The sequence below is a fragment of the Eretmochelys imbricata genome, chromosome 3 (genome assembly GCF_965152235.1).
Source record: "Eretmochelys imbricata isolate rEreImb1 chromosome 3, rEreImb1.hap1, whole genome shotgun sequence".
Lineage (NCBI taxonomy): Eukaryota > Metazoa > Chordata > Testudines > Cheloniidae > Eretmochelys > Eretmochelys imbricata.
The window spans coordinates 64,343,306-64,364,997 of record NC_135574.1 but is presented as its reverse complement, the minus strand read 5'-3'; the positions used below and the strand labels follow the sequence as shown (position 1 = coordinate 64,364,997).

At 41.8% G+C, this 21,692-nt stretch overlaps 1 protein-coding gene across 1 annotated transcript; it reads right to left on the bottom strand.

The window, feature by feature from the left end:
- Window positions 1-19,349: 19,349 nt before the first annotated feature.
- TPBG (trophoblast glycoprotein) lies at window positions 19,350-21,106 on the bottom strand. Its single transcript, XM_077811629.1, has one exon. The coding sequence runs from the start codon at window positions 21,104-21,106 to the stop codon at window positions 19,940-19,942; it is 1,167 nt and encodes a 388-aa protein (XP_077667755.1). The 3' UTR covers window positions 19,350-19,939.
- Between the last annotated feature and the right edge of the window lie 586 nt (window positions 21,107-21,692).

Here is a 21,692-nt window from a genome sequence, read left to right as displayed (position 1 = left end):
GGTATCACCTGTTTTAACCATCATATATACTCATTGAGGGCCCAGTTCTGCCCTTAGAAGCCTGCACAACACCCATTCCCATTACAACTGTATGTACAAGATTAAGCCCTGAAGTCTTTATGGGAGTTTAAAGGAGGGTTCATCCTTATTTCCTGCCTTGGAAGAATTTTTATTTGAGGAGAGAGTCATAGAATCATAGAACTCTCTAGGTCCCTTCCAGGTCATCTAGTCCAGTCCCCTGCACTCATGGCAGAACTAAATATTATCTAGATCATCCCTGACAGGTGATTGTCTAACCTGCTCTTAAAAATCTCCAATGATGGAGATTCCACGAACTCCCTAGGCAATTTATTGCAGTGCTTAATCACCCTGACAGTTAGGATGTTTTTCCTAATGTCCAACCCAAACTTCCCTTGCTGAAATTTTAAGCCTATAGCTTCTTGTTCTATCCTCAGCAAATAAGGAGAACAATTTTTCTCCCTCCTCCTTGTAGCAACCTTTTATGTACCTGAAAACTGGTAGCATGTCCCCTCTGTCTTCTCTTCTCCAGACTAAACAAACCCAATTTTTTCAGTCTTCCCTCATAGATCATGTTAGGGCTCTGTGTCTGTCACAGAAGTCTCAGCTTCCATGACTTTCTGTGACATTTGCAGGGGCCAGTGTGTCTCCCCACACTGGAGCCAGTTGCTCAGGTGTCCCCAGGACAGCCACAAGGAGAGACCCTGGGGGCAGCCGCAGCAGTTCCCGGCTGGCTGAACCAGCTGCGGTCCATGGCCCCAGATAGCAGCCCCCACGGACACTCCCCAGCAGCAGCCCCCCAAAACTTAATCACAGATATTTTTAGTATAAGTCTTGTACAGGTCAGTGGCTGTGAATTTTTGTTTATTGCCCGTGACCTGTCCATTAAAAATACCTGTGCCTAAATCATAGCTTTAGTCATGTTTTCTAGACCTTTAATTATTTTTGTTGCTCTTCTCTGGACTTTCTCCAGTTTGTCCACATCTTTCCTGAAATGTGGTGCCCAGAACTGGACACAATACTCCAGCTGAGGCTTGAGTAGAGCGGAGGAATTACTTCTTGTGTCTTGCTTACAATACTCCTGCTAATACATCCCAGAATGATGTTTGTTTTTATCTAATTTATTGCAAAACAGTTGCACTGTTGACTCATTTAGCTTGTGGTCCACTATGACCCCCCCAGATCCCTTTCCTTCCTAGGCAGTCATTTCCCATTTGTATGTTTGCAACTGATTGTTCCTTCCTAAAAGGAGTACTTTGCATTTGTCCTTATTGAATTTCATCCTATTCACTTGAGACCATTTCTCCAGTTTGTCCAGATCATTTTGAATTTTAATCCTATCTTTCAAAGCACGTACAATCCCTCCCAGCTTGGTATCCATCTGCAAACTTTGTAAGTGTACTCTCTATGCCAATCTGAAACACTGATGAAGATATTGAACAGAACCAGACCCAGAACTGATCCCTGCAGGACCCCACTCAATATGCCCTTCCAGCTTCATTGTGAACCACTCATGATTACTTTCTGGGAATGGTTTCCCAACCAGTTCTGCACCCACCTTTATAGTAGCTCCGTCTAGGTTTTATTTCCCTCATTTGTCTAAGAGTTCATGCGAGACAGTATCAAAAGCCTTACTAATGTCAAGATGTACCACATCTACCACTTCCCACCCCCCCATCCAAAAGGCTTGTTACCCTGTCAAAGAAAGCTATTAGGTTAGTTTGACATGATTTGTTCTTGACAAATCCATGCTGGCTGTTACTTATCACCTTATTATCTACTAGGTGTTTGCAAATTGATTGTTTGCTCTATTATCTGTCCGGATACTGAAGTTAAGAGGACTGGTCTGTAATTCCCTGGGTTGTCCTTATTTCCCCTTTTTATAGATGGGCACTATATTTGCCCTTTTCCAGTCCTCTGGAATCTCACGTCTTCCATGAGTTTTCAAAGATAATCACTAATGGCTCAAATATCTCCGAGTCAGCTACTTGAGTATTCTAGGATGTATTTCATCAGGCCCTGGTGACTTGAACACATCTAACTTGTTTTCCTATTTTAGCCTCTGATCCTACCTCATTTTTCACTGGAATTCACTGTTAGCTGTCCAATCACTATTAACCTTTTCGATGAAAACTGAAACAAAAAGTCATATATTCTGCCATTTCCACATTTTCTGTTTGTCTCCCCCACATTGAGTAATGGGCCAATATTCCAGTCGTGTGTATTATCCCACCAAGTCTCTGTGATGCCAACTGTCATGGTTGTGTTTATTTTTTAGCATTTCAAGTTCTTCCTGCTTACTTAATTCCCCATACTTCTCGCATTAGTATACAGACATCTAAGATACTGATGTATCTTTGATTCCCCCCCCCCCCAGATTCTCTTGTCTCTCCCTTATCCCGGCTATAACAGCCCATACTCCCCCCCCAGATTCTGACCTTTCTCCCAGGTCTCCATGTTTTTGACTTACCTGTTGGCTTTTGTCACCTGCCCCCATTGAACCTAGTTTTAAAGCCCTCCTTGCTAGGTTAGCCAGTCTGTATCCAAATATGCTCTTCTCATTCTTTGATAGGTGAACCCCATGTTGAAACATGAAATATTAAAAAATCAGATTTTATTTTAAGTAGTTTTGGGTCTTGAATCAAGTATTTTTTTCTTATGTGTAGCATTTAGTGCTTAGTAGTTCTTTTAAATGTTCAGAGGTTCTTTCAGTACACTTGCACTTTTTTTTTTTAAAAAAGCTGTATTATAACTCTTCACACTTCAGACCCAGAATGTGCAGTTTTTCTAATGTTAAGCGCTCATGCAGAATAGTCTCATTGTTCCTGGAAGAAGCTGTTGTGTTCAATTTTATTATAGTTTTGAACATAAAGAAAACATGAATAAAGTTTCAGAGCACCATTACTATTATTTATATTGCAATAGGGCTTAGGAGCCTCATCTTAGACCAGAACTCTATATTGTGCTAGGTGCTGTACAAACACAGAACAAAGCTGGTCTTTGCCCTAAGAGTTTACAATCTAAGTAAGAGAAGACCAAGCTTCTGAAAACATCATTGTACAATATGTCTAGAACATCTTCCTCCTGCTTAAACATTATTTCCATATCCTGGATCTAAGATCCTGTTATTTTTTGTTATTTTTTATTTTTTATCATATTTATGTGATATTTCATGAATGTGATTCTGTCGACAAATGTTTTGCATTAGTATTCGCTAGCCAGGATGATCCTGGGGATGAAATCTGAGGTTTAGTGAGGTGCACTACCATTTTTCTCCCCTTCAGTGTCAGTCTGGCACTGTACTACTCTGTCGTGTGTGGTGTGTGTATAAAAAAGAAAAAAAAAAAACAACAAAAAAAACTGTTTGTGCTGAAGGGGGATCCCAGCAGCCCCTTGTTAAAATTAAACCATCACGTTGAAAGGGGCAATTTCCCTGCTTCTGGTAGAGCTCCCTCTGAACAATTTTAATTCCATCCCTGTCTAGAATGATTTATTTCTGGACTCAGAAAATACATCTGATTCTCATGTTTTCATTGTTGGAATGCCCTAATTCCCACAAGTGTCAAGTACTTTCACAATTCTCTAAGGATACCATAGGCTTCCAAATTTTGCCTGCAGTGTGCCTGCTTTACACCACACAATAGCCACAAGGCCAGAGCAAGTGGGGAGCCTTCCAATGTCACAGAAACAGTGGAATGCAGGGGAGGAGCATGGTAAAGACTATTACGCTGCTTCTGCAACACTGGGAGATTCTCCCACAGTATCATCCTGGCTCCTTAGGGCCATGGGCAGCTGACTTAATCTATAGGAGCCTTCAGGCTTCTCTAGCTTATGGCAGGGTACTAGCCCAACACACAGCCAAACAAGGACCAGCATAATGGTGATGGAAAGCCACCTTTACACCCTCAGGAGGGGTGCATGTGTTGTGCTGTTCAGCTAAATAGGAGAATCAGGGCCATGGTTTTAGCCCTCCACATTTTCAAATTCAATAAGTTGAATGCTGTACCCAAACCACCAAAGTGTATTGATGGTATTGCACAAAGTACAAGTATTTCTAGCATGTGTACTTACTATATTATTGCAGGGTTGAATTCTCTCCCTTCTTGGTTATGATAGTCATGCATTTTCTCACTGAAACAAAGACAATCTTCCCCTGTCCCTCATTCCTATACTCTGAAAGCATACACACAGCTACACAGGTTTTGTGACAGGCTACGGGAGGAAATGTGTTTTGTAGCATTCCTTTGTCAAAATATTGGCAGCATCTCATTGCTGGAAATACAATAAAAAGAGGTTTCAGAGTAGCAGCCGTGTTAGTCTGTATTCGCAAAAAGAAAAGGAGTACTTGTGGCACCTTAGAGACTAAACAACAAATTTGTTAGCCTCTGAGGTGCCACAAGTACTCCTTTTCTTTTTAATAAAAAGAAAGTGGAGACAGGAGTGTTTTGGTTAAAACTATCAACCCAGGAGTGGCCTCCATCTCATTGTCTTACAAGTTATGAATTTTCAAGTGACCTGCAAAACTTGCTAGATGCCAAAAATTTCCCAGTTGTCCTGGGGTATCCTTCCTGCTATAAAATTAGTTCAGCATGATTAACATTACTGCAATTAATACTTAACACTGAAATAATTGCCTCATTTTTTATCTGAAATTGGACATACTAAAGAGTGAGTAATTTTTAATAAAGGGGAAAAAATCTGGCTGTTAAACATTTCTCTTAAAAGTCTGGGTGAGAGAAATCTCCAGCACTAATTTCTAAATACAATAGAGTCTAGCAATGTGGAAATAAAATCTGTAAAAAAGGATTCAAATGAATTTCTCTGTCTTCTCTCCTAATATATGGATGTTTTTGTGCTGTGCATTTACACTGTGAAATAGGGTTGCCAACCTCCCAGATTGGCTGAAGTCTCCCGGAATCGATCTCATAGTGGCTACTGAAACCAATCCAGGAGATTTTAATAGGCCACTAAAAGTCCAGTTGGCAGTGCAGTGGGGCTAAGGCAGGTGCTCTAAGCATCCTGGCTCCATGCAGCTCCTGGAAGCGACTGGTACATCCCTCTGGCTCCTAGGCTCAGGGGGTCTCTGCGCACTGCCCCGTCCCAAGCACTGCCTCCACAGCTCCAATTGGCCAGGAACCGCAGCCAGTGGGAGTTGCGGGGGCAGCGCCCGCAGGCGGGGGCAGCGCATAGAGCCGCCTGGCTGCCTCTGAGCCTAGGAGCCAGACATGCTGGTTGTTTCCGGGAGCCGTCTGAGATAAGTATCTCCCAGCCGGAGCCCGTACCCCAACCCCCTGCCCCAGCCCTAAGCCCCCTCCCACAAACTCCCCCCCAGAGCCTGCATCCTGCACACCCTCCTGCACCCAACCCCCTGCCACAAGCTCAGCTCGGAGCCCCTTCCCACACTCTGAACCCCTCTGCCACACCCCCAACCCAGATCCCACACCTCACGCCCCTGCCCCAGCTAAGTGAAAGTGAGTGAAGGTGGAGTAGAGCAAGCGACAGAGGGAGGGGGATAGAGCAAGCAGGGGTGGAGCTGGGGCATGGCCTCAGGGATGGCATGGGGCAGGGGGTGGCGCACAGGTGTTTGGGTTTGTGCAATTAGACAGCTGGCAATCCTACTGTGAAATGAGCTTATAAAGAACAAAGGGTTATTAGCCTCTCATCTAGAAGGCAGCAAATGTGGTTAATGTAGGTTACCTACATATCTAAAACCCAAACCCGCATCCTTCATGTTCTAAAAGTGCAACGAAAGGCTCAGATCATCATCCTAAAATCTGCACAGTGTGAAAGGATGCTACTATGTGGAAAAGGGGTTCAAATATGCCAAGTATCCAGCTTCCACGTTCTGCAAGTCTGAGGGGGAAAAATGGTGCAACTCATTTGCTCTCTGGCCCTCAAGAGCTTGCCTAAGAAAAATTCAATATACCTTGGGGCTGAGTCATCTTCCCCATTGAGCCCTCTTCTGGGGACTACAGTCAGGAGAAGACCCTGTCAGTCCAGCTGTAGTAAAACCATACTATCAAAGAGGTGGGATGGGGACAGAGTCAGGGCAACAGCAAAGAACTTCTGGGTACATATGCCTCCATAGGGATCTGTTGGGAATCATTAAGAAAGGGATAGATAATAAAACAGAAAATATCTTATTACCTTTATATAAATCCATGGTACGCCCACATCTCAAATACTGCGTACTGAAGTGGTTGTCCCATCTCAAAAAAGATATTTGGAATTGGGGAGAGTTCAGAGAGGTAATAAGAATGATTGGGGATATGGAACAGCTTCCATATAAGGAGCGATTAAGGAGACTGGGACTTTTCAGCTTGGAAGAGACAACAGGGGAGGCGGGAGGTGATTGAGGTGTATAAAATCATGACTGGTCTGGAGAAAGTAGATGAAGTGTTATTTACTCCTTCTCATAACAGAAGAACTAGGGGTCACTAAATGAAATTAATAGGCAGCAGGTTTAAAGCAAACAAACGAAAGTATTTTTTCAAGTGGCATGCAGTCAACCTCTGGAACTCCTTGTTGGAAGATGATGTGAAGGCCAAGACTATAACAGCATTCAAAAAAGAACTAGACAAGTTTATGGAGGATAGGTCCATCACTGGCTACTAACTAGGAAGGGCAGGGTTGGCATCCCTAGCCTCTGTTTGCCAGAAGCTGGGAATGGGTGACAGGGGTGGGTCACTTGATGATTACCTGTTCTGTTCATTCCCTCTGGGGCATCTGGCATTGGCCACTGTCAGAAGACAGGATACTGGGTTAGATGGACCTTTGGACTGATCCATTATCGCCTCTATGTCCTTATCCCAGGTAAGGGCAGCCTTTTCTGCAGGGTGAGAGAGGACCTCCACTCCTGCTGGGATGACATGCAGGCTAACTGTGATGGATTCAAAAGTAGAGAGTTCTGTGTGTACAGAAAATGCAGTATGTGGCCCATCATGGATACTAATGGAAAACACAGCACAAAAACAAAAGCAGCACATCCCCAGAGTGGGCTAAATTTATCATGGAGGTGTAGGGTATAAATACTAATTACAGCATTTTCAGTGTTGAAATACTGTTTGGTCGGAGAGCAGACTCTCTCAGCACTATGGGGATGTCTACACTCCAATAAAATAATCCCTGGCACAGAGTCCCAGAGCCCAAGTCAGCTAACTTGGGCTCCAACTCTGGGGCTAAAAATTGCAGTGTAGAGATTTGGGATCAGGTCGGGACTTGGGCTCTGAAAGCCTCCTCCCACTCCTGGGGACTCAGAGCCCAGGCTTCAGCCCAAACGGCTACACTGCAATTTTATAGCCCTGGAGCCTGAGTCAGCTGACCCAGGCCAGTTGTGGCTATGCTGCAGGTCTTTTAGGGTATATCTACACTGGAATAAAAAACCCACACCACGACGTCTCAGAGCCAGGATCAGCTAGCTTGGGCATTGGGGCTAAAAATTGCAGTGTAGATATGAGCCCAGGCTCATAGACTCTCCCACCTTGTGGAGGTCTCTGAGCCCAGGCTCCAGCCCAAGCCTTTGCACTGCAATTTGATATCCCTTTGAGCCCAAGTCAGCTGACCCAAGCCAGCCCCAGGTCTTTTTTCACAGTGCAGACTTATCCTGGAGGTTGTGGGAGGAGCTTTGTTTGTACTATTGGTGTGGCAGGTGTAAGTTAGTTTATGGAGGATGCTTACATGCATTCCTTGGCAGTTCAGTGGTAGTCCAAGCGGCATTCTTGGAACTTTCCCCTGATACATCCGTGAAATGCTCTTTTTTGACTGAGCACCCTTCTTTTTCCAGCTATGTACCCACCCACCCTTTCAAACCCTCAGTAACACAATAGAGATTAACTACTATTGCATAACATACGAATTCCAGACTGGTGCAATATTCATCCATTTTTATCTTGTGTAATAGTTTTTATAGCAGTGATAGTAAACTTTCCAAAGGGATTCACTGTACTTCCACACATGAACAGTTCATGTGCATTCCTATACATAAGCATGGTATAAGAATCTGTATGGAATGGAATGGGTACAGTACTGTGGTATTTGTATGTTCTGGTGAATTAGCTGCGGTTCAAGCAAAATGAAGCATAGGAAAATGAACGTCAGTAAATAGAAATTTCTATAAGAAACTGCACCCTAGTCCAGTGTGTAAACCTTCAACCTTTCCATTTTATTTTACAGTGATGGCAGAAAGAACTGCAACTGCCTAGAGACCTTCAGTCCTATTCCTTTTCTTACCTTACTGACCTGTTATAAAATTATATTAAAGACATTTACCTTCTTGCTCTTCACTTTTGCTCTGTAAGGGTGACTGCTCTGTAAGCAGAGTTGTCTCAGTCTATTGTGGGATCTACAATTATAAGGAAACTGAGGGAATATATTTGCATGGTCACAATTTTTTAAAAATCTCACCACGAATGTCTCTAGTTACTACTGTGATTTTCTGTAGGAAGTACACTAGATTTTTATTGTTTAACTGAAGTTACACTACTCCATCCTTTTGTTCAATGGTTTCTGAGAAATAAACGTGGAAGTGAAGAGATCAGCCTCTGGGCACTTCTACAAAATACATAAGGTACCTATTTTGCCCTAGTTATGCTGCAGCGTAGAGGCTGCTATACAAATATACTAAGGGAATATTAAGTGCTAAATTTTAGGACATTTCGTATAAATCTTTTGAAATGATTAGTACTCAGATAAGACCTGGGTTTGTATTTGAAGTTAAGACAACGATTCTGGCTCGTTAGAGGTACTGATATCATCTAGTCTAACTGGTCTCCTACACGTTTGTTGTTTTTTTTTTTTAATAGGTCAAGTCAGTTCATGCTACTTCATCTCATTCATCAGATTCTGTTGTGTTAGATATATAGGTATTTGTGTTCATAAAAATGACAAACTACAAAGCTCTGAAGAGCTTTATTCAGGACAACAGTAACCCCTACTGGATTGTGACTGTCTCCCTGGAAACCTACGCTGTAAAAGTATCTTGTACCAATTTGTGGAAAAGGCCTAGTCTGCATAACTATTATGCAGAGCCTATGTTTGCAGTAAATTTGTCATTTGCTGGATTAAACTAGAAACCCTGCAGAATTTACATTCAAGCTTCCTGAAAGACACATGTTCCTTCTAAATTCTAATTTAGAGCAGTGATGTAACAGTTATATTTACAGATACATTATGAAATCAGGCTTATGTAAGCTAGTTTACCTCACAGTTAACATTAAACTTTATCCTCTAAAGTTATTTTCTTGGCGTATACAAATATGAATGCACTCACACAAAAGTAACACTAACAAAATAATAAAATAATTGGACATGCCCCCAGATGAGTACAAGTGCTCTGCAGATAGTTCAAGTGTATTGGTTCTGTAGATGTGGAAGGAGTTAGGGAAATGAAAAAATCAGAACACTCTAGAAGTGATAACCACAAACTATTAAGTAGCCATTTTACTTAAAAGCAAAGTGCAAAAAATTAAAAAAAAAAACAGACCTCTTCACTCCTTGCAGTTAAATAAAAAAGTATTTCAATATCATTCAATAGCAATCCCTTTTTATCCCAATGCTTTCTACATGTGTTCTGGTACCTTACTGGTCGTCTTTGCCTGGTATATTTTTCAGTAGTTATGTTATCCTCTGGGCTCTAGTTTGCAAAATCCCATCTTTCCTTTTCTCAGTAGGTAATAAATTATACATACTACAGACACTGTAATCTTTACGTAGTGTTCCATTTATCAATAGACAAATTCCTGCTCTCTTTAATAGTACAAAGATTAGATTGACTTTGGAGAACCAGTGTGATTTCCTGGTAGTCCTATATTAAAACTCCCACTCTCCACATGCTCTGTTTGACCCTCTTCCTTGTTCACTTGAGACACAGTACTTCTTCACACTTGATTCATTTAATTGAGGCATTTAACCAAGTCTGATCTTTAGGTAAATTTGAATACCACTTCTGCAGTCATAGTGAGAATTCTGGGTACCAGCTCTGCTGGGGGAAGGAAACCTATGTTTCCCAGATTGCTCTTCCAGACCAAAATACACTCTTACACTATCAGAGCTTTGGATCAGAGTCCCTCTGTTCCTACCTAAGAAGTTTTTATGGTATCCTGGGAAACTGAGAATATAAAGTGCACGCAGGAAAGAGAAATGCTGCATAGAAAACCCCCACTGAAGTCTGAAGGTATATTCAACCTTGTGAATTCATTTGCTTAAAAAGCAACTAATTTTATTTTGTACGTGGCTGCTTTCATACAAACTGTATCCTTGATCGCTTAATAGCATAAAGATGGAGAGAAAGGAGAGGGAGAAAATAATAATTAAAATATAGATGGTGAGTGAGTGAGGCAAGAGATGTAGGAGGCTGTTGCATATGCCAGAAGTTACAGAGAAGGCTCTTGATGGAAGTAGCAAGATTCTGGGAATGGACATAGGCAGGCTGTACTAAGTGAGCAGAGGGAACAAGAAAGGGAGTAGAGAGAACTAAGAATCTCAAAGCACTACACAAACTAAAACTTTCAGTATCTCTGTGAGGTACCTACTGTTCACCAGCTCTCTCACATGGAGGCACAGAGGTACAATGAACTTGATCTTCAGAAAAAAGAAAAGGAGTACTTGTGGCACCTTAGAGACTAACCAATTTATTTGAGCATGAGCTTTCGTGAGCTACGAAAAACAAGGGTAGGAAAAAACAAAGGGAAATAGGCTACCTGGCATAATGACTTAGCCACTCCCAGTCTCTATTTAAGCCTAAATTAATAGTATCCAATTTGCAAATGAATTCCAATTCAGCAGTTTCTCGCTGGAGTCTGGATTTGAAGTTTTTTTGTTTTAAGATAGCGACCTTCATGTCTGTGATTGCGTGACCAGAGAGATTGAAGTGTTCTCCGACTGGTTTATGAATGTTATAATTCTTGACATCTGATTTGTGTCCATTTATTCTTTTACGTAGAGACTGTCCAGTTTGACCAATGTAAATGGCAGAGGGGCATTGCTGGCACATGGGAGTGGCTAAGTCATTATTCAAGGTAGCCTATTTCCCCTTGTTTTTTCCTACAACCCCCCCCCCCCGACGTTCTGGTTAAACTTGGATTTAAACTTGGAGAGTGGTCAGTTTGGATTAGCTATTGCCAGCAGGAGAGTGAGTCTGTGTATGTGTGTGTGTCCCCGGGAAAAAAAAAAGGGGGGGTGGGGTGAGAGAGCCTGGATTTGTGCTGGACATGGCCCACCTTGATTACCATGCACATTGTGAAGAGAGTTGTCACTTTGGATGGGCTATTACCAGCAGGAGAGTGAGTTTGTGTGTGGGGGGGGGGGCGGAGGGTGAGAGAACCTGGATTTGTGCTGGAAATGGCCCAACTTGATGATCACTTTAGATAAGCTATTACCAGCAGGACAGTGGGGTGGGAGGAGGTATTGTTTCATGATCTCTGTGTGTATATAATGTCTGCTGCAGTTTCCACGGTATGCATCCGATGAAGTGAGCTGTAGCTCACGAAAGCTCATGCTCAAATAAATTGGTTAGTCTCTAAGGTGCCACAAGTACTCTTTTCTTTTTGCGAATACAGACTAACACGGCTGTTACTCTGAAACTTGATCTTCAGAGATGTTAGCCAAAATTTATGATTAGAATTGCTCAAGTTTTGGATGCCCAACTTAAGACAATTTCCAGAGGCCTGATTTTCAGCACTTTTCAAAAGTCAGGCCCCTTAAAGGTGTCAAGCTGAGCACCCAGAATCATTAGTCATTTTTTAAAACATTGGTTATTTAAGCACCAGCTGCTTCCATTGAGAGTGATGGTGGGGGGGGGGGGGGGAGAGAGAGAGAAGGTGGAATGTAAGGGTTTAAATTCCAATTTTTTTAACTGGATTTTTTTAAAAAAAATTTAAAATATAAATCTCTTGAAAGAAAATCTTTGAATTTAATACACAATGTATTTAGGCCTAAATTATACCTTCAAAAATTCAAATAAAAATAAATATGCTGAATCCAAGAGCATTTATCAAAAACGTAATTTAAAGGCTGCTTTCTACATAAAGAAAGAATCTGGGGAAAAACAGCTAAGTTTTTAGGTCAAGCTTTCTAAATATGGTACAATAGGTCAGCCTAAGTAATTTAAGAGAGTGTGTCATCTTCATCAGGATTTAGGGGAGTAGGATCTCAAGTGCCAGTCACTTTCACTTAACCATATTTGAAAACTTTCCCAGGCTGACCTGAAAGAATAATTTAATTCACTATAGTTAATTCCCCTGTTTTTAATAAATCATTTAATTGTGAATGTAAACCATGTTTTGATGAGACGTTTATATATCTAAACATTTAAGTTTGATCTGTTTAAATTGTATATGTTGCAGTGTTTAAATTTAGTTACCATCCTAATGCAGCTTAACACAAATCATGAAAAAGATGCTTTTTTCTAGTAAATAAGCAACATCATTCACTATTTTCTAACCTACTAAAAATGCACAGCTAATAAGAATGTGAAATTATTAAGCTATATAATTGCTTAAATAAATATAGTTATAGTGTAGCAAAAAGATGTACCACATCTCATGTAAAGGCTCTATTTAATTGTAAATCAACATGATTTAATGGTTATAGCAACCTATGAGAATGCATCTTTCTTTAGAAAATAGCTCAAGTACAAATGAAAAAGTTGATTAAAAATCTCTGATTTAAATGGAGGTTTTCCACTTGGTGATATAAAGCCAATTCACCCTGTTAGAAGTGTTCCGCACTCGTGAAAAGTCTAGGCCATAAGTGATATGCCCAAGGTCACATTGTGGTTAAGCAGAAGAGACAGGCTGTCACTTCAACAACTATTCCTGAGGGCATTCTGTACCAAAGAATTAAAATGTTCTGCACTATATTTTAAAATTCTGCAAATTTTATTTGTCAGATAAATGTGGAGGCTCCAGCGTGGCATTGAGGAGCACAGGCCACTGGCTGCACAGAGATGGGAGATCACTGTGCAGCTCCCCCTGGGACACGGACTCAGCAGTGAGGCTGAGCCCAACCCTGACACACCACAAGGACCAGGCCTGCCCTAGAAACACCCCAGGGCCCTGCTCCTCTCTGCCAGGTGGACCAGGTGTGGACAGGCAGGCTCAGCAAGACAGGATCCAAGCATGGAGGGGCTGAGTGTGGGTTGAGAGGGTTCTGTACGGGGCAGTCTGGGTGTAAGCAGCTCAGTGGAAGATCCAGGAGCAGGCGAGGATCTGGATTACAGGGGCTTGTTGGAGGGTTCTGGATGCAACGGTAATGGGACTTTGCAGGGGGGGTCCATGTGAAGGTACTTGGGGCTCAGCGGGGGAGGTTCTGGGTGGGGAGGGGAACAGAACTCAGAAGGGTGGTGTGGGAGGCTCAGTGGGTGGGTCTAGATGCTGGGGGAGTGGGCCTCAGTGGGGTGGGGATCCAGGTGCAACTGGTTGGGGTGGTGAGGCTTGGTAGGAGGGTCTGGGTATGAGGGAGTCTGGATGCATGGGAAGCAGCTCCCTGCACAGAGATCCCTCCACCTGAGGAGCAATGGGCGCAGGAAGCGCGGGGGAAGAGTTTGTAGAGCTTCCTACAGCCAGGGGGAGAAATTTGGGGTGGGTCTGACATGGCCCCAGATGCCATGCATGGGAAGAGGAAGTCCTGTCTCCCCAGCCCAACCGGGACTAGCAGCTGAACCCAGTGCAGAGTAGGAGCCACCAGCCAGATCTTCCCCAGTCCCACTCCCTACCGCACAGTGATTTACCTCTGTCAGCTGCCCTGGGCACCCGAAACATACTGCTGGGGAGGGTCTCATGACCGCTCTTGTGGCTTCCCTTTGCTTTCCCATCAAAGTCATTTTTCTGCAGGGAAATAAAGAAATCGGCCGGGGACATAAATTCTGCAAATGCGCAGTGGCACAGAATATCCCTAGGGGTAAATAACTCTCTCTCTCTCCGTTGATTAACCAATATAATGGATCCCACAAACTCTTTTGACAGTTAATATTTTACTTTTAATGGTGTCAACAATGCATTTTTGTTTAGATGCTTAAAAGCAAAAGTATCTCCCTATATTTAACTCATGAACAAACCTATTAGCTTCAATGGGACTTCTCTAGTACATAAAGTTCAACATACACAACTGTTTGAATGTTTTTAGACTGTAAAACTCCAATATGTAGACAACCCTAATATGTTTACATTTGAACATCTTTTTGTGCTGAGTTAACACTAAGAATGCAACAAAACAAAGAAAGGAAGTTAGCTCTAAGACTGACCATTCATTCTGGTTTATTCTTGTGCCAATGCATTTTAACAAAGAACACAACAGTACTGTAATGACCTCAATCCTCTGCAATATCAATGTCTCAGAAGATGAAACAGCAACCTTCACTTTTATTTCCACTTTGTCACAATCTAAAATGTTCCCAGAAAATAGGGATTTTTAAAATGAGATTTATTCCCAAGGGAAAAGGTGTTTTTTGGTTGTTGTTTTAAGTGATTGAGCCTGCAACCTCTGTGTAGGCAGAGCTCTTGGGAATTTCTTTAATAATTTCCCCATAGTAAGAGAATTGACACTGTCACCATAATTTCTTTATATTTCATTATATGTAAATATATATATTTGCAGACCGTAATACAGATTTTTTTATCTAACCATTAAAAACCTGAAAATCCATCATTAATAGTGTTAAAATCAATATGTAACTTGGAAACTACTGCACATATTAATCTTAAAGCAGAAAGCTATTACATTACATTTCAAAACCACAAGAATAATTAGGCCACAATCCCTTAAATCACTTGTCAAATTTACTTGCTTAAAAAAAAAAGTCATGCAGTTTGCACATAAATGGCTTATCAGTACTAGTTAATGAAAATTGGTACCACATCCATAATCTCTACTATAAAGAAAAATTAAATTTTTATTTAAAACCACCATCCAGCATTGCCTATAAAATTTAAAGTAGATAAATCTAGAGAGAGCACACAACATTTATAAATAATCTGACAGCAAAACCAACATGTCTTTGTTCAACAATCATTCTTAATTATAAAACATAGCTTCAATTTGCACATGCCCTGAATCTAAAAATTTTAGAAGTCTCTTCCATGAATAAGACTTCTAGAATAATCAGACTTTAACTTTCTAAATCTTTCACCACACTATTAAAATATCATGACTAGTTTGTTCAGATGTTAGATGTTTTCTCATGCATAATTTCAGAGAACTCAAACTTGAGACACATTTCACTAACATGCCATAAAACTGAGCTCTGCAAAAGAGGAAAATGCTGTCCAATGAATGCTTTGGGAAAAAATGTAAATTACTATTTTTAAAGAGTTACAATATAAATACATCTATTAAAATAACCTTTATCTTAATCGTTCCCCATTTTTATTTCGATTTATATCGATGTCCAAATTTAACTGAATTCAAAGGGAGTCTCCATTGATTTAATAGGAACTGTAGTAGGCCTAGAACATAATTTTCAGCAGTCTTAAAGAGTGCAAGTTTGTTGATTTGCTAATTTAAAACAACTTGCACTTAAAAGAGCACTGAAAGCCCATTTGGGCAGAAAACATGTAAATCTGTTTGTAAAGTATCATATATGTTTGCTGCTATATACATCTAAATTTCATTTTGCCACACCAAAAAGTCACAGGTGAAACACCTGAATTAAGAATGTCATAAGAACCTAGCTCTACTTGCTTTACATAAAAACCTCGCTGCCGCAGATCGTTAGAAATAAGATGTGTGTAGACCCATAAAGACAGTCCACAATAAGAAAGCCCATGGGTCTCCGACAGTGTAAGAACACTGACAGCGATCAATAATTGTATCTATCAGCTGCGTTGGGATTATCATTGCTGACAAATTTAAAACGGATATCATCAAGGTCTCTTTTAAAAATGTCTTTTTAACCCTCCCAACCATCACAGTATACAAAATTAATTTGGAAGCTTGGAATTTAAATGTTTTCTTACCAAATGTTATTTTCCTTCATCACATGTTCAGAGTTATTATACGGTTGCTCATGAACACTCAGCTGCTGCAGAGATAAAAAAAAGCGTGTGTCAAGTTTTCGTCCTGTCAGTTTTGACCAGGGCCCTTTTAGTATCAAAACTTATGAGCAAATGACAACGGAGAATCTCAAAATGCAGTTGTACTCAGACTGATTTTCTGTTTGTGGAACCTTTCATTATATATACACCTACAAATGGATTTCTGGGGAATGAGAAAAGAGAAACCGTGTACTTACTCACAGTATGGATCTATAATGAATCCTCATTGAAAACACCTGTTAGTTATAAAATTAGAGCTTTAGCTGGAAGTTTTGTTGCACTGAGAATGTTACTACCATGTGTATGTAGAACTTCAATGGCAGCTTTCGCCAGTACTGTATTTTGGTTTGGACTGATGGCTTCACCTATCTGTTAGGAGGGCATTATTAGCCGTGCTTAAAAGTTAAACTACCCAACAAGAAAAGATTTAAAAACAGGTGTTTAAAAATTCTGATTACTTTTGGAGTTTCTAATCTAGCAGTCATGCGCTGTTTTGCTGAACATATGAAATGTTTAGCTACCTAACAGCTGACTGGGCCTAGGAAGATTTGGGGAATTTTCTATCCCTGAATGGACAATGACAACTTATCCAAACTACACTTCTTATTTATGAGAAGCATACTAAAATTCTTCTAACTCCCAGCTTCACTTTGCTTCCCCCTCTTAAAGAAGATTAAACTTGTTATAATTAGATTACTTTTATGACAGCGATAGACCCTTTAATTGAATACTATTTAGCCTTTTTGATTCTTGGCTACTCATCCTTGTTGAAGCTGACCCCCTGCTTTAGGCCATATGCTCTTTCCTATGAAACCTCAATGACAACCAGCCCATTTGGAACTTTCAGCTGTTGCTTATATAAAAAAAAAGTTGAACACATTTAATACTGCGTACTTTTTATTAAAGTCTGAAGGAATAAAATAGCTCTCCCACCAATTAAACTGCTTTGGAAGTAGTAATTAGGTGAAATTTAAGGAGTCAAAGCAGGATAAGCAGTGGGAAAGAGTAAGCTTTAGAAAACCCTGCAATCCCAAAGCATTTGCAACGTACACGTTTAAAAATTCAGAAGCACTTTTATAACTCTTATTCTTGTCTTCTGTGTACTATAACTATTTCTTATAGGAAAGGAAGACAAGCACCAACCACAAATTTTATAAAAAAGAGATTTTAAAGATCAAATGCATTTTATAGTCTCTACAAAAATACCAAAGCATTTATTATTGGTCAAACATTTTAGGTGTGTATCAAAACAACACAACAGTGTCAGTCTAATGGTCATACACTAATAAATCTACTTGAAAGTAAATGGAAGAACCTTTTTTAAAGCAGGTGTCACCAATTTTCTCAACAATTCTACTACAGTGACTTTATCATACAAAAATGCTGATAATCATTGAGTCTAATATATGTTGGTACAATTGAGACACTTTTCCACTACTCAAACACTGACTTGCTGAATTTTTTAGTTACAGATTACGTGACTAAGATAGTCAATTAGCTATCCTCAATAAGCCATGTATGATAGACTGATATTTTATTGTCCACGCCTCCAGGAAACTGCTTGGCTGGTATATATTTCAAATTATTATTAAACGTTATATATAGCTGTAGTACCTACAGGCCAATGATATTGAGGCCCCATTGTTCTAGGCACTATACAAACATATGGAAGAGGACAGTCTCTCAAATAACCAGTACAATATAGCTTGTCACGTAACTAACAAATACTATCTTGTAACACAAACTATTTTGCATTTACTAAGTAACCATGAGTTTTAAAGAATTTTTTGGTAGTTGCACAGTAAGTTATTCAGACACTAATCGCACTATTATAATACTTGTAACTGACTTTTGGAAAGGCATTGGAGTTTTTGGTTTTTTTAATCTGTAAACTGAATCTAGTTTGCTGTGATCCTTCATCATTAGAGTAGGAGAAGCTATCATAGGTCATTAGTTTTAAAATACATTTATCAAAATTGTGTGTTCTTCCCTTTGCCTTATTCTCAAAATTGTGTATACTGTACATTTAAGACAAATATCAGCATTCGTGAATGTTGCTGATTTCAAGCTATAGAAGTTAGTCTTAAAACAAATTAGTTAGTTTGAGAATACCACAAGCTGCAGGGATAAAAATCAATTGCATTTAAACAGTGACAACTGTCAAACTAAGTTTATATATTTTTACACAATATCTTAGTTTAAGAGCTTCTTTATGTACATAAAAATGCTTATGAAAGGCATATAGCTACTAAAATTTTCATTAAAAGCAAAAATACTCTATATACCAGACCAACTTTATATTACATTAAGTATTGTTTAAGAATGTCGGATAAAATAATTGACATGCTCAGCCAAAAAACAGAAATATTAAATTAAGTCTTAAAAGTTCAAAGTGAATCTGTCCCCTTTCATTTAGAATCTGTTTACAAAAGAAATCTCCTTAGGTTATCTGTTGCTACCCTTTTGATATATGCCATCAAAATTAAATAATAGGCAATATGATAAAGTCCTTCCTTACATATTTTGCATAAATATTTAATCAAAGTGTCACTCATAGGCAAATGTCAAGCACAAACATGTATAGAATTATTAAAGATCACCTGTTAGTAGTTTTAAGAAGTTGTAAAATTAGGTCAGATCTCAAAACATGATGCACAGTGTAGATTACTGCAGTATTGCCCAAGGATTGCAAGTTTCAAATAATAAACATTAAGTTTCATGTGCCAAATTCTGCCTTCAGGATTTGTCAACATTTAATTTACTATGGAAAATCTACTTTATAATTAAAAGCAATAGTTTAGGTGCGATTTTTCTGAAGCTTAAGCATAAATCATCACACTTGATTTTTAATTGAGGTGTACACTTTCATGTAATTTTTTGTTTATAATCTTGCAGTATTTTAGTGATAAGGGAGAACCTAGCGTTCGCCTCTGTTCTTTTGTTTGCTAAGTTTTTTTATTAAAGGAAATCTGTTTTCCCTGTGGAATCTATATATTCTTATATGGTGTTTCACAAGTTGCCATGTGAATACTTATAACCAGACTCTAAACTGGACCCTGTTCTATAAAAAACAGAATGTTTTCCGTGAATTAATATGGTACAACTACTTCCATGCATTTATTTCAGAGTTTTATCATTAAACAACAAATTTCAGCACAACAGTAATTCTTTGTAAGAACATTTATTGAATTATTTAACAGTTCAAACTGAGTTTATATGCAGTTTATATTAAAAAAGCATCCTATTTTCACTTAAACTGCCATCAAAAAGAACTTTACAAAAGAGTAAGAGGCTTACTGAGGTTGTAAGTTTCCCCTAACATGTAAAACTACAAAGTATTTGTGCATGCTCACTATTTTAGTTGCTTCTTTGCACAGAGTTGTTAGGAGCTTTTTAAATCTGCAGGTATTTCTTCTCAGGATACCTAAGAACAAAACTGTAATTAATGAATAAAGCTTCTTTCCCAAAAAAATTGAGGCAGCTTTTGTTGGATCATATCTCTATTGGTAAATTTTATATGCTCTTGCGGTTTGGGAACATCAAAGAGGATCTTTTTTCATTTTAGATCTTGAAAAATGTTTCAAATAACTATTGAGAGCAAGTTCCAAAGAAAAACAGGTGCGGGGAAGGGAGGGAATAGCAGCATGTTTCTTATGTACAGCCCAACACCATGCAAAATTGCTCAATGTTTCAGGGTAACAAAAAATAGTCATTATCTTTACATTATATGGAGGCATATTCTCCACATGGCACAAATAAATCTGTTGTTTCTCTGGGAGAGGGGAAGTGAGCATGGGGATAAAGCTTAAGTCTACATTTCATGCATAATGACAGGTTTCAGAGTAGCAGCCGTGCATAGCTACTGTGCCTTGCCCTGCTTCCATAATGTATCTTCATACATCAGAACTAGAGCTGAGGTTTGTTAACCTGGGGTCTGCGTTCATCTCGTATCTGTAGTGATATCCCTCCATGTGATCCCTACATGCATCTCTGATATTGTACATCCACTTTTTGATTCCTTTTCGGTTCAAATACAAAACCAGGAGAAAAATGGCTCCAATGAGAGCCAGCACTATCCCTAAGAAGACATAGGATGTTTGCAATTGGGACTGGATGTCTACAGGCACAGAACAGTCCAGGTCTGAGCTGTTGGTCTTCACCAGGGGTTTGTCCCGCATCTTGTCAGGATAAGAGCACTTCAAGGCCTCTTTCCCTTCCACCTGGTCGCTCTCCCTGAGCCAGCTCACAAAGTGCTCGAGGCAGCAGTCGCAGACCCAGGTGTTGTGGCCCAGGCTGATCCGGTGGAGCGCGGGTAGGCTGTGGAGCTGGGAGATGGTGGCGTTCCTCAGGCACTTCAGGGAGTTGTGGCTGAGGTCAAGGCTCTGAAGCTGGGCCAGGCTGAGGAAGGCCACGGCCTGCAAGCTCATCAGGGAGTTGTTCCGCAGGTCTAGGTGCTGCAGGCTGGGCAGGCAGGAGAACATGCCCGCAGGCAGGGCGATCAGCCTGTTGTCCGCCAGCTCCAGGCGGCTCAAGTTACCCAGCACCCCCCAGCCCAGCAGCTCGGCCAGGGCGGGCACCACGCTCTGGCTGTGGAGGGAGTTGCTGAGGTTCAGCTCCTCCAGGGGGCTGCTGGCGTTGCCGAAGGCCTCGGGACTCAGCTTGGCCAGGGCGTTGCCGCTCAGGTCCAGCTGCCTTAGGCTGGGCAGGCTGGCGAAGGCGCCCGCCTCCACCTGCTGCAGGTGGCTGCCGCTCAGGTTGAGGAGGCTGAGCTGCGGCAGGGGGGGCGAAAGGAAGGCGCCGGGCGGGAGGCTGGCGAGCCGGTTGCCCGTGAGGAAGAGGAGCCGCGCGTAGGGCGGCAGGTCCCGGGGCACCGCCGTCAGGTTCCTGTTCACGCACTTCACCGTCCGGGCCGCCTCGGAGCACTCGCAGGGCGCGGGGCAGGAGCCGGGCTGCTGAGCCGAGCCCCAGCCCAGCAGCACCTGCAGCAGCAGCCCCAGCGCCGCCCGCCTCTCCGCGCCCGGGGCAGGGGCCGCAGCGCCCCGCCGAGCGCGCCCCGCCATCCTCGCGCCCCTCTCCGGCTCGCCCGCGCCGGGATCCGGCCGCTGCTGCCCGCCGTGGGAGCCTGGACAGAAACTCTCCGCTCGGGGTCCGTTCCGCTGCCCCGGGGGTGCAGGAGGGGAGCAAGGCAGCGCCCTCCCGTCAGCCGCGGGGCCCGGGGCGCCTCGCAGGTAGCCACTCGCTCCCCTTCTTCGGCGCGGAGCGGGGGGGAGGGGCGTCCCCTCACCCCCAGCGAGACCTGCAAGGAGCAAAGAGACGGATAAAGCGGCAGCACTTCGCCGGACCTGCGGAGCGCCCCTCCGCCGCGAAGGCAAGAAAAGGAGACTCCCCCCGCGCCCCAGCCGTGTCCCCCACCCCGCGCAGGGCAGGGCAGCCCTCCGGGGTCGCTCCTTACCCGGCACAGCCCGGCTTCCCCAGCACCGGGCTGGAGACCCCCGGCTCCGCTGTCCTTTCCCAGGGAAGCTCCCCGCGCCGGGGTAAACCAGAATCCCCATCGGAACCAGCGCCCGCCCGGCCCATCGCGCGGCTCCTCCGGGCTGCCCCAGTCCAGAGGCGGCTGCGATACCTCCCGGACAAAGCCGCCGCAAG